A 16,494-nucleotide genomic window follows, 5' to 3' on the forward strand; every position below is an offset into this window, starting at 1 on the left:
TCATTACTCATGCTCAGGCACAGAAATTAGAACATGTTTTTTTTTAGGCCCAATGCCGATGAAGGATCTGGGCCATGATAACTTAAATGTGTCTTCCTCTTCAGACTCCGATTTGAAGAGTAAGCCCGTTTCCTCAAAATTGTCTGTAAAGCTTGACCCACTTCAGCTTTCTGTTTCCTGTGATCAGTTGATTGCAGCTCAAATATCTGATCCATCTTTGGTCAAGTATTTTTCATTAGTTGTCCCTTCTGACACCATGAATGGTAGAGAGGCAGTGTACTACCTTGAGGATAAGGTATTAATGCACAGGTGGACCCCTCCTGGTGTGGCAGATTTAGACTGGAGTGCTACCTATCAAGTGGTAATTTCTTCAATTTTGCGAGAGCAAGTGTTGTGTTTGGCTCATGACAGTGTATGGTCTGGACATCTAGGTGTCACAAAAACTTAAAACCGTATTTTGAAAAAATAATTTTGGCCAGATTTGAAATTCGATGTGGCACAGTATTGTAAAACCTGTCATACATGCCAACTGGCTGGTATGCCAAACCAAAAAAATCCCTCCAGCTCATCTTTGTCCAATCCCTGTTGTAGGAGAGCTCTTTGTTATGGTTGATTGTGTGGGTCCTTTGCCCAGGACTAAATCTGGTAATCAGTTCCTGTTGATAGTAATGTGTGTTACTACTAGATTCCCAGAGGCTATTCCCTTATGAAAAACACTGCTACTTCAGTGGTAAAAGCATTGACCAATTTTTTTACAACATTTAATCTTCCTAAAATCCTCCAGACTGATCATGGTTCCAACTTTCTTTCAGAGGTGTCCAATCAAGTTTTGGAGGCATTGGGTATTCAGCCCAGAGTCTCTAGTGCGCACTTGAGCGTTGGTATCAAACGTTAAAGTCTATGCTGCGCAAATATTGTTTGGAAACTGAAATGTGCTGGGATGATGGACTTCCCTTTGTTCTTTTCACTGTGCGTGAGGCTGTGCAGGAGTCCCTTGGATTTACCCCTGCAGAACTTGTCTTTGGACTTACTCTTCGTGGCCGCTTGAGAATATTCAGGGATCAGTTGTTATTGGTTGATTCTACTCCCATGACTAATGTATTAGACTATGTTTGTCAGTTGTGAGAACACCTGTACAATGCTGTTGTTGTAGCAAAAAAACTTTGTCTTCAACACAAAGTGTCATGAAAATCCGTTTTGACAAGAAGGCCATTGTACGATTATTTAAACCTGGTGACAAAGTTTTTGTTTTATTACCCGTCCCTGGTTCTCTCTGTCTGCTAATTTTTCAGGTCCTTACATGGTAATGGAAAAGCTCAGTGATACAGACTATATAATCCATACTCCAGAAAAGAAACGTCAAACTCGTGTCTGTCACATTAACATGCTAAAAGAATACCATGCAAGGCTAAGTCCTGAAACAACTTCTGTCAAGTATATTTCTGTTAGTGAGGATGTAACCTCTAAGCCTTTGGCGATAATTTCAGTATCTGCTGAGCAAGCGATTGTAGATGATCTAGCACTCTCTAATTCGGTTCAAAAGTCAGCTAGACTTTTAAGTTCAGAAATGAACTCTAATTTACCTTGCGATCTTCAGCATTTGTCAGAAGCTGAGCGAGGTGACATTCTGCAACTAGTTGCAGATTTTCTCACTCTTTTTGGAGATGTACCTTCCCAAACCACAGTTCTACAGCGTGACATAGTAGTCACAGATGACAGGATCCCTATAAAGCGACATCATATTAATCCCATGAAGAGAGCCATCATGAAATAGGAGGTTGATTTTCTTCTAGATAATGGGTTGGCAAGACCAAGTTCTAGTCCTGGGAGTTCCCCTGCCTGATTGTTCCTAAGTCATATGGTAATTTTAGGTTCTGTATAGATTACAGGAGGGTGAATGCTGTTACTCTTCAAGACTCTAATCCATTGCCAAGAATCGAGGACCGTATAGATAATGTTGGTTCAGCAAAGTATGTCACTAAACTGGACTTACTGAAGGGATATTGGCACGTTCCTTTAACACCTAGAGCCTCCTGCAGTACTCTGTATGGTATGAGAAATTCACCCGCTATGCTCCAGTGGCTAGTAAATGTGGTCCTAGCTGATGTGCCAAATTGTAATGTCTATCTATATGATTTGGTAATTTACTCTCCTGATTGGTTGCATCATATCAATACTCTTAGGGAAGTATTTACTCGTCTTGCAAGAGCTAATTTGAACCTTGCAAAGTGTGAGTTTGGGATAAGGTAGGGCAAGGGCAAGGGCAAGGGCAGGTACGACCTGATGAGCAAAAAGTTTCTGCGATCACTGCCTTTCCAGCTCCTACTACAAAAAAAGAGCTCCGTAGGTTTCTCTGAATGGTCGGGTACTATCAAGGTGTTTGCAAGAACTTCTCAACTGTTGTCACACCACTTACCAATCTACTGAGCCTTTCTAAAAACTTTGAGTGGACTCTCAAGTGCCAGCAGGCATTTGTTAATGTGAAAGCTTTACTGTGTACTGCCTCTGTTCTTGCTTCTCTTAATTTTTATATACCATTCAAGATTGAGGTAGATGCAAGTGCTTTTGGTGCAGGTGCTTTGCTGTTACAAGAGGATGAGGATGGGGTTGACCATCCTGCTTGTTATTTCTCCTGTAAGTTTAACAAACACTAGTTAAAATATTCTACAATCGTGAAAGAGGCTTTGGCAATGTTATTCTCTCTTCAGCGTTTTGAAGTTTATGTTTATGTTCGTCTCCTGTACTGGTAATTGTTTTCAAAGATCATAATCCACTGACATTACTCTCTCGTATGTATAATCATTACCAGCATTTTATGAGATGGTCTTTATTGGTCCAGGATTATAATTTAGAAATTAGGCATAAGAAGGTCATCAATAATGTTATTGCTGATGCGTTGTCCTGTATCTAGTTTAGTGAATGAAAACCTTGAAAGTTTGCTCTTGTGGAGGGAGGTGTTACGTCCTCTAGGCCTATGTGTTTTGTTTTCTCTCTGTGTGTTTTCTGTCGCAGGAGCCTGCCCCCCATTGGTTCCTCCATTTGCATTTGTTCCAGCCAATCACCGCCTGTCTTGTGTGATCAGCCAATCACACGTGGAGACCCGAGATCACCGAGGTCTATCAAATTCAAGATGGCTGTTATAAGAGAGGACTGTTTTGTATTGCTTGTGGGTTTTATTGACAAGCCTCTCAGTTTGTTTTCTGTGCTTGTTTTTGTAAAGGGAGTTCAATGGAAAGGAGGAGGCGAGAACCGGCTTGAAAATATAAATAATATTTTAATGAAAAACTTAAACAAAAGACACAAACACACACATGACGGACAGCTGCCCATAAACAATCTCTCTCTCTCTATTGCACCACCATCCGCAGTCAGCCTTTATCCCTCTTGGAGGCTTAATTAGCCTGATAAGAGACCGGGTATGTAAAATCACGACCCGGCCCGCCCTCCGCCCTGTCACAGTTTTCTTCTTTCAACTTTGCAAGGTCCTTGGACCTTTCTTTATACTTGTTTTGTGTTTGAATTGGGAACAGGTTAGGGGCCCTGCACATGTTGCAGCATATAGACCGTAACACTGTATCTCTAGTAATACAGGTAAGGAGTGGTTGCCACCAATTGTAAGTTTTTGTTTGAGTAGGCAGATTAGTTTTGTGTTTTTGTTTTCAGTAAGCCTTTTCTGCCTTTAGTTAGTTGTTTTTTGGTTTTCCTTTTTTCTTTTTTTTGGCAACACTCTTGTTCCCTTTTCACCATTTTTGTGTTTTTCTTTTGTTGGATCATGTTTCTGTAAATATATAAATACATTTAATTATTCTCAGTAAAGCCTGCTTCTTGCACTTAAAGCCTTGTTGGTGTTCTACTTAAGCTTCTTTCTGTTTATTTGCACAAGGTTGTTCTGGTAGGTTCTGTTTTGGTTTATGTTGATGTCCCTTCGATACCCCTAGACTAATGGACCAGACATGGAGTTTCCAGAGGTCCTTCCTCAGGGGAACTTGCCAGGGAGGAGCTGTCGCGAGGAGCGTGAGGTCCAAGAACCAGGTCTGAGTGGGCCAGTGCGGGGCCACAAGGGTTACCTGCTCCTCGTCCTCCCTGACTTTGAACAGAACCTGTGCAAGTAGGCTCACTGGGGGGAACGCATACTTGCGTAGCCCTCGGGGCCAGCTGTGTGCCAGCGTGTCTGTACCAAGTGGAGCTCCCGTCAAGCCATACCAGAGTGGGCAGTGGGAGGATTCCAGGGAGGCAAACAGGTTTAACTGTGCCTGGCCAAATCGACTCCAAATCAGCTGGACCATCTGAGGGTGGAATCTCCACTCTCCCCAGAGCGTTACCTGATGTGATAGAGCATCTGCTGTGACAATGAGGTGGTCTGGGATGTGAGTGGCGTGCAGCGACCTGAGTCGCTTCACGTATGCCACCGTTGACATGTTGTGCATTGAATCAACGGCCATAGCCTCAACAGGGCAAGCAATACTGCCAGCAACTCAAGGCAGTTGATATGCCAATGCAGGTGAGGTCCTGTCCGGGAGCCAGCAGCTGCGTGCACCCAGCTGGTTTTGGAGGCTTCCATAGTAACCACGACTCACCTGGACACTTGCTGTATGAGGACTCCTGCTCGCAAGAATGCAAGATTGGTCCAAGGGCTGAAAAAGCGGTGAGTAGTGGGCGTTAGAGTCATGTGATGTGTGCCACGGTGCCATGCGTGCCTTGATTCAGGTCTGGAGCCAGTGCTGTAGTGGTCTCATATGCATCAACCTGAGCAGCTTGACCACCGCTGAGGATGCCATATGCCCCAGGAGCCTTTGAAAATATTTCAGTGTGATCGACATTTGCCGCCTGGATAAGTTCAGGCAGTCCAGCACTGACTGCGCGCGCTTGTTCTTGAGGAATGAGAAACGCATATTCATTGACACAACTCCATACTGAGAAAAGAGATGCTCTGAACCGGGGAGAGCTTGCTCTTTTCCCAGTTGACCCGAAGCCCTAGACGGCTGAGGTGGGTGAGCACCAGGTCCCTGTGTTCTCACAGATACTCTTGAGAGTGTTATAGAATCAGCAAGTCATCGAGGTAGTTCAGTATGCGGATGCCCACTTCCCTGAACAGGGCAAGGGCTGCCTCTGCGACTTTCGTGAAGACACGGAAGGGGAGAACCTTGTACTGAAATGCTCGACCGTCGAACACGAACCGTAGGAAGGGTCTGTGTCGAGGCAAAATCAAGATGTGTAAGTACGCGTCCTTCAGGTCTACCACCGCGAACCAATCTTGATGCCGGATGCACGTCAAAATGTGCTTCTGCGTCAGCATCTTGAACGGGAGTCTCTGAAAGACCAGGTTCAGAACTCACAGGTCCAAGATTGGCCACAGCCCTTCTTGGGAATGATGAAATAAGGGCTGTAAAATCCCTGTCTCACCTTGGCTGGAGGGACAGGCTCTATTGCGTCCTTATGAAGGAGGACCGCGATCTCCGCCCGGAGAACGGTGGTGCTCTCGTCCTTCACTGATGTGAAGAGAACGCCGCAGAATCAGGGCGGATGCCTGCTGAATTGAATTGCATAGCCGAGTCATATGGTTCTGGCCAACCACCGCAATGGGTTGGAAAGCGATAACCAGTAATGACGAGCCGAAAGATCGCGTTTGGGCAGTAAAAGATGCCCTCCACGATTGCTTCAACTCATCATGCACTTCCGGGAAGAATGGGACTGGGGTGGGGGGCATGGCCCCGAACGGCGTGCCAAACCCAGGAACCAGTCATCCAGCCGGGATTGTTGAGGTGCAGGTGGAATATTCCAATCCAGGTCAACACTCGTGGTAGCCCGGGAAAGCATGGTGGTCAGCTCTGCGTTGGCCTCAGACTGGGCTCTCACACCTGTAGACAGCAGCCCTGTGGAGTCCTCGGCATCTGACAGCACCAAGCCGCCCTCCGATGCAGTGATCGACATCTCATCCGGCTTGCGAGCATCTGAAGAGCAAGGCTGACGGTGTCCGCATCATCCTAGTGCTGGACGGAAGCAAATGAGCATATCCGGGAGTGGGTGGTCCATGGGGATTTACCCAGCGGAGCCGTACTCACTGAAGCCCCCAAATCGCCTCCGGTGTCAGCCGAGGCAGACTCATACCCATAGGTAGGAGGAGCCGCAAGAGGGACAGCCGAAGTGGCTTTCTCTTAGAAGAAGAAAAGCCACAACCACAACATTGCCATGGTCATTTTCTCGCAGTGAGAATATGAACCATCGACGAATGCTTCCTCAACGTGCTTATGGCCCAGGCACGTGAGGCAGTGATCATGACAGTCAGAGGCGGAGAGGTAACGACCGCATCCAGGAACAGCACAGAGATGGAAAGGCATCTTTAAAAAGACACGTCTTTAAAAAGACGTTCAACGTCAATGTGCCTTGCTCTAATAGAGAAAACACACTCTTTAGGAAATTGCTCTTTAAAAGTGCTGTCGAAGAGCCCAGGGGTGTAATCTGCAGCGGAGTGCAGAGTGGAGAGAGAACGGCTGGAATGCGACATATATCCAACAGCAGAATGCTCTTGAAGAGTCAGGTGAATGGGATACACCAGTGGTATTCAGCTGGCTGTAATACGACCGCTCGGCTCCGAAGAAAAAGTCTGACTGAATCCGCATCCCGATCTCCCTTTTATACCCGTATGTCGGGGGGAGTGGCATGCAAATCGCCAATTCACCAACTTCTCATTGGCCTTTTCTCAAAGATCTGAAGGTGGATCGGGCTCCCAAAAGCGACCCCTAGTGTCACTATTTGACACAACGTTGAAGTGAGTGACAGAAGGGTAACTAACATTTTACAGTATCAGCAAAACACCTCACTAGCATTTTCACGAATTACAGAGGTGGTGCAGACTCACACCATCAAACCTTGGTGAAAAATACTTTCTGTGCTTCCACACATAATACATTTTTAATTACTCTTCTCATTAGCCTCAATGCAAACTGGAAGTTAAGATACAAAATACAGAAGTGCCGAGTGCTGAAAAGGGGCGGGGCTGAATAAGGTGAATAGGAATTAATTGAAAATGCAATTTAGCTCCTCCCAAAATGCAACAATGGACAATCACCATCAGAAGGCAGCTACACATGTAAGTAGTTTACAGCAAGTCAGTTCTGTTAGAAATTAGAGATATGTTTGATCTCTAATTGTGAGACAACTCAAACTCAATTGAGCAAATCATCTGTCAAAAACAATGATTGACTCCAAAGCAATTTATGATAAATCCACCATTAGAGGAGCCTGGGATTTTGTGTCTTTGTCACAGATGGAGATTATTCAGTATCAATGTGATGTCACAACTGCCAACGTTGTCAAAGCAGCTCAGACTATGTCACTGGCTACGTTTACGTGCATGATTATAATGCAATTATGGCAATACTGCGATTAAAATGTTGTTCATATAAATAGAATATTTTGCGATTATGATATTGTGATTATGCTTATAATCAGAGTAATGTTAATTACAGTAAGATATGTGGAGTACTCCTATTTTAATTGCTTTATACAAGCATGTAAACGCTTTAATCACATGTCTTCTATTCCGGCCAAAGTGCGCCTGCACCAGTGCTGCAGACAGATTATGTTCCACTCAAGCACAGGTTCGAAAACAATGCGAAAAAGGAAGCTATACTTACTTTTCGGCTTCATGTAAAATGGCCATTCCATGCACCGTTTCCAGCAGTGGTACTCCCACATCAACAGCCCCACGGCCAAAGAAAACATATTTTCCCGAGTTGTGAATGTCTGTTTGCAGTCTGAATTGAATGTTGGAGAGATAAAAAAAAAAAACATATGCTGCAAAATAATGGTAAGGAAACATGTTTTTTATACAAAGTATAAACTCTTACAACAACATCTCTTACATTTCCTTACAACAACATCCATAGCATGTATTCCGATTCACACACAAATTACTCTTATGAACCCATTATTTTTGGTGAACCAAAACAGACAGAGCAACCAGTTTAGTCTGACAAACAAATAATTCTTATGAACCCATTATTTTGAGTGAATCAAAACAAACTGCACAGTTGTAGTGTTGTAGAAAATTACTCTTATGAAGTGGTTCTTGTAATAAATCGTTTAAAAAAACTCACAAACTGACTGACTAATTTTCCTTATGCCAAGCTGTATTTAAAGAGACATATCAACAAGTTTTTTTTAAATATAAATATTGATTTATAAAAAAGCATTAAAACGTCACATTTCTCAGCAAACAATCAGAGGAATGGCAAGTAGCATGTAAATGGGATTGAAGTGTTTGGCCCAAATCATATAAACACCTTAATCTAATTATTCCTTATACTCTGAATATTGCAATATTGCATGTAAACGCAGCCACTGTGAATCCTGCAGGCCGTCCTCAAGGAAAGAGATGCTCTCTGAACTTACCGTGCCAACCAGAATGCAGGACACAGGACAGTTTAAGGGCCATGCTAAAATCTGCTGTCAGCAAGTACGAGATCTGTCAGGCAGGATTTCAATGAAGGGGGAGATTGTTCTACATTGGAGTCGTGCCATATCTGACTGTGTGGGTTTAGGTGGCGTGGAGTTTAGAAAAAGGTAAAGACGAGGCCATCCACATGCCTGAAAGGGGAAAGAGAATGTGTGAGAAAGTGAGTGGGTGGGTAGGTGGACATGTCACTGATAAAAGAGAAAGAATGAGAAGGTGTGGAAGAGAGACTCTGTGTACCGATGACTCACTCAGGTGCCTCTGTCGCGTTGTGGTGCCGATGGGAGGCGTGTGGTATTCCACCATTTGGCTCAATTAGAGCCCACGCATGTCACACACACGCACGATCACGCAGCCCTTCTGCAAGTCAGTGTAAATCGGCAGCGCTGTTGATTGCTGTGGGGTCAGTGAAGACCAAGGCTGAGGGGTCACAGAGGAAGATATGTGACTTTATACATTTATCTTTATCTTTAACTCTTCTGTATCATGCAGTGAATTAATACTAAATCCACCCCCTCATAGGTTTTAGTCAGAGACAGCATATTTAATTTGACATGGAGGAAATGAGACTGTGTGGGAGGGAAGTACAGTCTGTACATGTACTGTTGTGTGTCTAAGTTGGAATAGTTGGAAAATAGATATTTTCACAAATTTAAAGTGGTCTAATATCACTGGTTGGGAAAATGATGCTCCTGTTCACACGGATGGTGATGATATCACCAGAGGGCACTAGGTCGCAGTACTGTCAGTCAATAAATAGGCAGTAGGCATCAATATTAATTTTAGAGTATAAAGGCCACCATATACCAACATGAATGCATCATCCCAATGGTGAAGTCCGGTGGAGGCAGCATCACGATTTGGGGCTGTTTGCTTCTTCCAGGCCTGGACTGCTTTCCATCATGGAGGGAAAATCCTAATTACAGGATAATGTCAGGGTGGCTGTGCACCAGCTGAAGCTCAGTAGAAGTTGTGTGATGCAGCAGGACAATGTCACTACAGATTGGCTTCCAAGAAAGAAAATCCACCTTTTGGAGTGGCCCAGTCAGAGCCCAGATCTTAACCCACTAGAGATGGTGTGGAATGAACTCAAGAGAGCCGTTCACACCAGACATCCTAAGAACATGGCTGAGCTGAAGTAGCTCTGTAAGGAACAATGTTCTAAATATTCAGTCTCTTCTTTGTGCTGGTCTAATCCGCAGCTACAGGAAATGCTTGGTTGTGGTCATTGCTGTCAAAGGAGGATCGGTTATTAAAGTTATTAAATCCAAGGGTACACTTGCTTTTTCCACAGCACTGTGAATGTGTTCAATAAGATATGAAAGATTATAATTGTGTGTGTTGTTAGCCTAAGCACATGGTGTTTGTCTATACTTGTGACTTTGATGAAGATGAGATCTCATGTTATGACCAGGGGTGTACTGACAAAGAGTAATGAAAATAATACTCAAGTAAAAGCACTGTTACTTCGTAAAAATGTAGTTTTAGTAGAGTAACAGTACCTGTCCTAAAAACAACTCAAGGAAGAGTAAAAGAGTAGCTCATTTAAAAGTACTCATGAATAGTGCGTATTGAGTACTTGCAAAAGCTATGCCCCTTTATAATAAAAACTGTATGCTGCCATTTTTTAAATGTAGCACACATACTGTAAATTACATTCCCCTTTATGGCTGTTTGCCAGAAAGAATAAAAATTATAGGTATTTTATAGGTGTTTGTGACTGACAAATTTTAAAATACATCACTTATCCACTGTAAACACTACATGAATCTGATGGAAAAAATACATATAAAAGGGCGACATGATTACAGAAATTAAAAGATGAAAAAGTTATTTTCAATACAATGATCCCCATTTGATATCATAATGTATGAAACAATTACATTAAAATCAGTTTATGTGTAATGTACTTGCTCAACAATATTCTCTTCAAACTGTTGCTTCGCTATGACATTAGTTGAGTTAAAACATAAAACTTACCATAGAAGTGGACAGTTCATGCTTAGCTTGCTATAGGTCCCCTTGTGGCATCATTGAGAATGCAATGTGTTGTTGCGTTAAGCAATGAATTGCAGGCCTGATACATTTCAGAATGCAACGATGTGTGAAATCCAGCATGCATTTCAAGATGCTTCTGCATTCATGTACTTGTGTAGAGTATGTTTTGGCCTTATTCTGTTGTGAATTCTTCACGTTTAGACAGCTTAATCTTCAACATACTATAAATGTATTATTTGAATCAATTCTGACAAAAATTTTATTTCTTAAAAAAAAGAAACAGTTCTAGTGCATTGTAATATGTTGCAGTATTATTTTTTTCTCATTTTATTTTCATCAACAGTATTAATTTCAACTGTTTGATTATCATTGTGCTGCGTCATTTTAGTCTCGTATTCATTATTGTTGACAATAAAAATACAATTTGAAAATTTTCCTTAGTAATTTTGTTGGCAAGATTAAAACTGTTCCTCTTAAATTATTGGTTGGCAGCAAGAGATATATAGCTGGTAAAAATTAAATATTTGACAAGGTATATTGTATAGCGGAGGAGGGCGGGGCCAGGCTGGAACAATGCACGCCCAGTCCCCAATAAGCCTGATGGGGGAGCTTGAGGGATAAAGGCTGCCGGGGACGACAGTTCGAGAGAGAGAGAATTACAGGCAGCCACTCTGTGTGTTTATGTTTGTGTGTTTTTGCTTCAGTTTATTATTAAACTATTATTTATATTGCCAAGCCAGTTCTCGCCTCCTCCTTTCCCTTATACCCCCTACATATATATTTCCTTGCCGCTACAAATAAAAATTTTGTTAGTATAACGTGTCTATATAAACTTCAGCAGTGCATAATACATCATATCATATACAAGATGAACAATTATCAACCCATGAATCAAACTTACTCAGAATGCAACAATTCCTGACAGTTTTCCATGTATATTTTTTTTTATTATATCCTTGTATGTGGGACAGATCATATAGAACATTTGAATTGCTCACAGTAACTTTTAATTCTTCCTCCATCTTGTCTGCACTGGACTTGATATTAAACAGTTTTTACAGTTTAGTGTCTCGGCCTGTCATCCTGCTACAAGTGTCTCTCCATTTCAGATGCTCTGCAAATGTCACATTATGTTGTTGTTGGTAACATGTCTCACAGTATGTTTGTAATAGGCATTAGACATTTGATGAAATCCAATGAGAGACAGAAAACACACTCTTTCTTCCTTCTCTTGCTGTATTCTGCAGAATTCAATGCACTCAAACCTGGTTTCATATTTACATTGCATCTCAGGCTATAGGTAGCAGGAAATCTGACTCCAGGTCCACCTCCTTTGTTAATATTTATGAAGCATCTCTGGATCAGTTTAGCAGTGTAGAATATTGTGGCAGAGATTTGTCTGGACCAGGAGAGATCTGGTGTCAGATAAGTGCTCATGGAGACATTAGAGCTCTTAGAATGAGCAGTGAAGTTTCAGTAATACAAACACTAATCTGATGCATCAACACATATATTTGCACATATGTTTGACACTTTTGGCTACACCCAAACAGTTTTGCATGTGCATAATTCTCTAGTGTTTCAGTTCCATGCCTAAACATGCAATAAGATCACAGGCACAATGATTCTCAGAACTGCTGAGCTCAGTGGCAACCCACCACAAAACTGTTACATCTTTGTGTCAAATTAAGATTTGAAATAGCATTCTGGAAATATTTTTTTATTTGGGACAGGATTCATATTGTTTGTTTCTGCAAGATCAATAAGAATGTGCTAAATAGGACTTAAACTTTTGAGGATATTGAAAAGTTACTCTCTATATATACTTTTGGTCTTAAATGATTTAAAGGGTATTATTTTTATCAATCAGAGGAAACAAATTGTTGGCTAAGCAGCAATTGTTGTCATGTAGATTTAAAATGTTTAAAGCAAGAAGTAAAACACAAATAGGCAAGGCATTTTTTCCACCGTTTTTCACCAAATAAACTCATAATTGTCATATGAACCAATATAACAATACATAGTCATTAATATCAATAATTACCTATTGATTGAAATGGACAGTTTCGAACACTCCATTCTTGAGACAAGGAAGGATTTTAAAATGAGTCTATTTATGCAACCTCAAGGAAACTTAATGGCCAAATTTAAAGCACATTATAATCATTGCAATATTCATGATGCTGCTTTATTTTACAATGGACAGCAAAATCATCATAGATGTACAGTGAATATGTGACTTATCACCCAGCCCTATAGTTCTAAGCTTAAATATTTTCCCCTTTTCCTGAGTTGACATCCCCCCTTCTCTCTCTCTCTCTCTCTCTCTCTCAGGATTAAACATGCCAACATAGTTTCCCTGGAGGACATCTTTGAGAGTAAATCACACCTCTACCTTGTCATGCAACTGTGAGTGCTAATTATTTTCTCTCTCTTCTATCTTTTTGTGCTTTCCAAACAGTGCACACAAGCCCAATTCAGCTACTATCGAGTGCAGCTGCCTTGTGCTTGTTGCCTTTTTTAGCCTCTTATCTGAATCTCATTCATTTCCGTCACTTGAAAGCTCTCCAAGTTTAGAATATGGTGTGGCTTTTGCAATGAATGAATCTCCATGTATCAATGCAGGTCAAACATTTTATTTTAGATCAGTTTCATACACTAAACAGGTGTTCCAGGAAGATTGGTGTTGTTGTTACCTTAATGAGCAATTTCTACTTGATCTAATCCATAAAATGTGTTTTGTTGGTGTAATTTAGTTACAGGTTGATACAGTGATGTTAACAATTTTGTATTCAGTAAAACCAGTTAATTTAGTTGTTACCACATGAAGCGATGCAATGATTTATAGTTAAAAAGATTTTCCTAATGTTCCTAGTACTGTCCCTTGATTTTAATCCACAATGGGAGATGTTGATGCATTGATATCCTAAAAATAGATCCAGAGGCAGATGGATGATTGAAAATGTTGCTTGAATTTATTGAAAGAAAATAAAACAAACAGTTAACTTTTTAGCAGTTTGAAGGCTTGTAATAGCATGTGCATAGTCAAATGACTGTGTGCTCTTGCACCAGCACCCCCCAACTGCCAAGGGTGGCATATGCCCTTTTAAACCTCCTCCTCCATACATATAGAGGGCACAAACTCACAGAACATAAACACACACTTAAACCATAAACAATATTACTCATATAAAAAATTTAAATGGATTTGTTTGATAACAATTTAAATGAACAAATAATACATTTTATTATTAAATAAAAATAATATGTGGCTCCTTTTTTTCAAGCGAATGTTTCAATTTAGAAGACATTAATTTCTACTAATCCTTTCTGCTGAAAAAAGAAAGTCATATACAACTGGAATGCCATGAGGGTGAGTAAATGATGAGAGCATTTTCATTTTTGGGTGAACTGTCCCTGTAAGAGGCCCTAGGCAAACTTTATGTTGGAGGCCCACCTCCCTTAACAAAAAATATTTCTGGTTTAAAAACTAAAAGAATGTATTATGTTAGAGAAGTAATGCTAACATCAGGGGTACTTCGTATTAGTTCACACAGTTAACAGTGTGTTCGACTTCCAAAGATCGGTGCCAGACTAAAAGTAATGCATAGTGGTTAGAATTTTTTAGGGCTGGAAAATACATTTTGAATGTTTTTTATTTATTTGTATTATTATTACTGCATGCAACAAAGTGGTAACTCATACAAATATTCACTTAATCACATAATCTGCTTCAAAAAGATTCAATGCCATATTTTAATTTATCTAAATGTAATTAAAAAAATCAAATAGTTTTCCAACATGTTCTTTCGCAAAGGTGCTCATTGTAGCATATTGGTAACTTCTACACAAAACTTTGTTACCTGACGAACTGATAAAAACCTGTACGCCCCTGTCTTACAAGAGTTGCATTACAGCCAGCCAATCAGAATGTTTTTTTCTGCAAGCTCTTGCCATTTTTGCTTCAATGTGCAATTGTGAATGGTCTTTGTGTATTCTCCAGGAATTCTGTCTGAGGCTTTTTAGTATTTTACAAGTACAGAAACTAAAATGGTATAAATTATAAATTATATATCTATGTTTCTAGCCTTATATTCAGCCCAAAAGCAGCACTGCCCAACCTATGGCAACGCTGTGACTAGAATTGCATGTCAAATGTGAGTCAAGATAATGATGCAAGAAGAGTTCTTATCACTTCCTTGGAACTTCAGATCTGCTGACAGACCACTCAGAAAAACACTTGTCAAAAGATTTGAAACACTTGACTGAAATCTTTCTCATGATCTTAAAAATCTATGCATAAATGTTTGAAATTAGTTTTGTAGACAAAAATATTATTGTTCTACCGTATTAATTTATTTCATTATAACACTAAAATGTAATAAAAAAAAGAAAACTAAAATGTTTTGAAATTGATGACTTGGACCAAATAATAAAGAAAAGCAGCCAATAAGTGCCCAACATATATGATGGGAACTCCTTCAATACTGTTTTTAAAAGGGTGATTCCTCAAGAAGTTTGTTGAGAAAATGTGAGAAAAAGAGTACATGGGTACGGAGCCCCCGAAGTGACCTGTGCAAAAAAAAAATCTAAGAGAATTTCGCGTGCGCACGAGAAATTTTCGCGTGCGCATCTCGTGCGCACGAGAAACTATCGCGTGCGCACGAGAAACTTTCGCGTGCGCACGAGAACTATCGCGTGCGCACGAGAAACTATGGCGTGCGCACGAGATACTTCGCGCGCGACGAAACTATCGCGCGCGACGAGAACTTTCGCGTCGCACGAGAACTATCGCGTGCGACGAGATACTTCGCGTGCGCACGAGAACTATCGCGTCGCGACGAGATACTTTCGCGCGCACGCGTTACAGTTCGGTGTGTGTATAGCTCTTTTCCGATTGCGTCATTGCCATCATTCATTTACTCAAAGATACTGAGAGCATGGATGCGCATGAATTTATAGAGATATATTTTAAACTTGGCCTTCAATACAAAGACATTACTGTCTATGACATTTGTAATACTGTCATGGCTGAGACACGCTTTGATCTGCCAAAGGACACTAATCAAGCAATAGACTTGTACTTGTACTTGCATTTAACACGAGAACTACCGAATTATATAACTAGCCTACTAGAATGGCCATAGTGGTCATTCTGACCGCTAGACTGTACCAAATGTCATGTCATATTTACATTCGAAACTTCTATTGAGGTTTTAGAATGAAGCTTCTAATGTCTGTCGTCATATTTTATATCGTCATCACCCTAAAAATGTATTGAATAAAATAGAATAATATGGATCAAATGGAGCTCAAGCTTAACGCAGATAGTCCTACATTATACTGATCTTTTTTGTAATATATAATAGTGCTAGACTATACACAAACATAGGCCTATATATATTATATATTAGCTGCTAGACTGCCCCGGAGGAAGGTGCGTGCCTCGCTTTGTGTACAGCAAGTTTTTTCACTGGAATCAAAATCCATGAATAAATGAATCTGTTATATTAATAATAAACACCAGGACACGAAATTTTAATTCTAATGAATGTGAAAATGTATTAGTTCATCGACAACCACAGAACTTGCTATTGTAGCTGATTACAGATACAAATTTGATTATTTATATTCTATTATTTTCTTTGTAAAATAAAAACAAATCAATGCAATAGCTTATAAAAACATCACCAATGTGTATTTCAATGCATAGTAAAAACCTTAGACATGTATGAATCACATATAGGCCAAACCCAAAATGGCCAAAACAGTTAATAAAGAATATGAACATTAGCTAAACTGTGGGAAAACTGATTTAGAAAGCAATATTTGTTTTACTGTGAGCAAAAATATCATGCTGTAAAACTATAATGAAAATATTATGCTGTAAAATCATTATGAACGAATTCTCCTAAAAGTGGGCTCACTTGAACAAAAAAGGGGCCCCCATTTTAGGAGAATAATTTAATATAAATAATCAAATTTGTATCTGTAATCAGCTACAATAGCAAGTTCTGTGGTTGTCGATGAACTAATACATT

The 16,494-nt window shown here is 40.4% G+C and overlaps 1 protein-coding gene across 3 annotated transcripts in view; it reads left to right on the plus strand.

Moving 5' to 3' along the window:
* The window catches only part of LOC127625788 (calcium/calmodulin-dependent protein kinase type 1-like), a 103,246-nt gene that overhangs the window by 59,569 nt on the left and 27,183 nt on the right, over positions 1–16,494 (plus strand). For all 3 annotated transcript variants that reach the window (XM_052101140.1, XM_052101141.1, XM_052101139.1), the window contains one exon: positions 12,788–12,862. In XM_052101140.1, coding sequence (XP_051957100.1) covers positions 12,788–12,862 — 75 coding nt within the window. The remainder of the gene's footprint in view (positions 1–12,787; positions 12,863–16,494) is intronic.

The sequence above is a fragment of the Xyrauchen texanus genome, chromosome 32, assembly GCF_025860055.1.
Source record: "Xyrauchen texanus isolate HMW12.3.18 chromosome 32, RBS_HiC_50CHRs, whole genome shotgun sequence".
NCBI classification, from domain to species: domain Eukaryota; kingdom Metazoa; phylum Chordata; class Actinopteri; order Cypriniformes; family Catostomidae; genus Xyrauchen; species Xyrauchen texanus.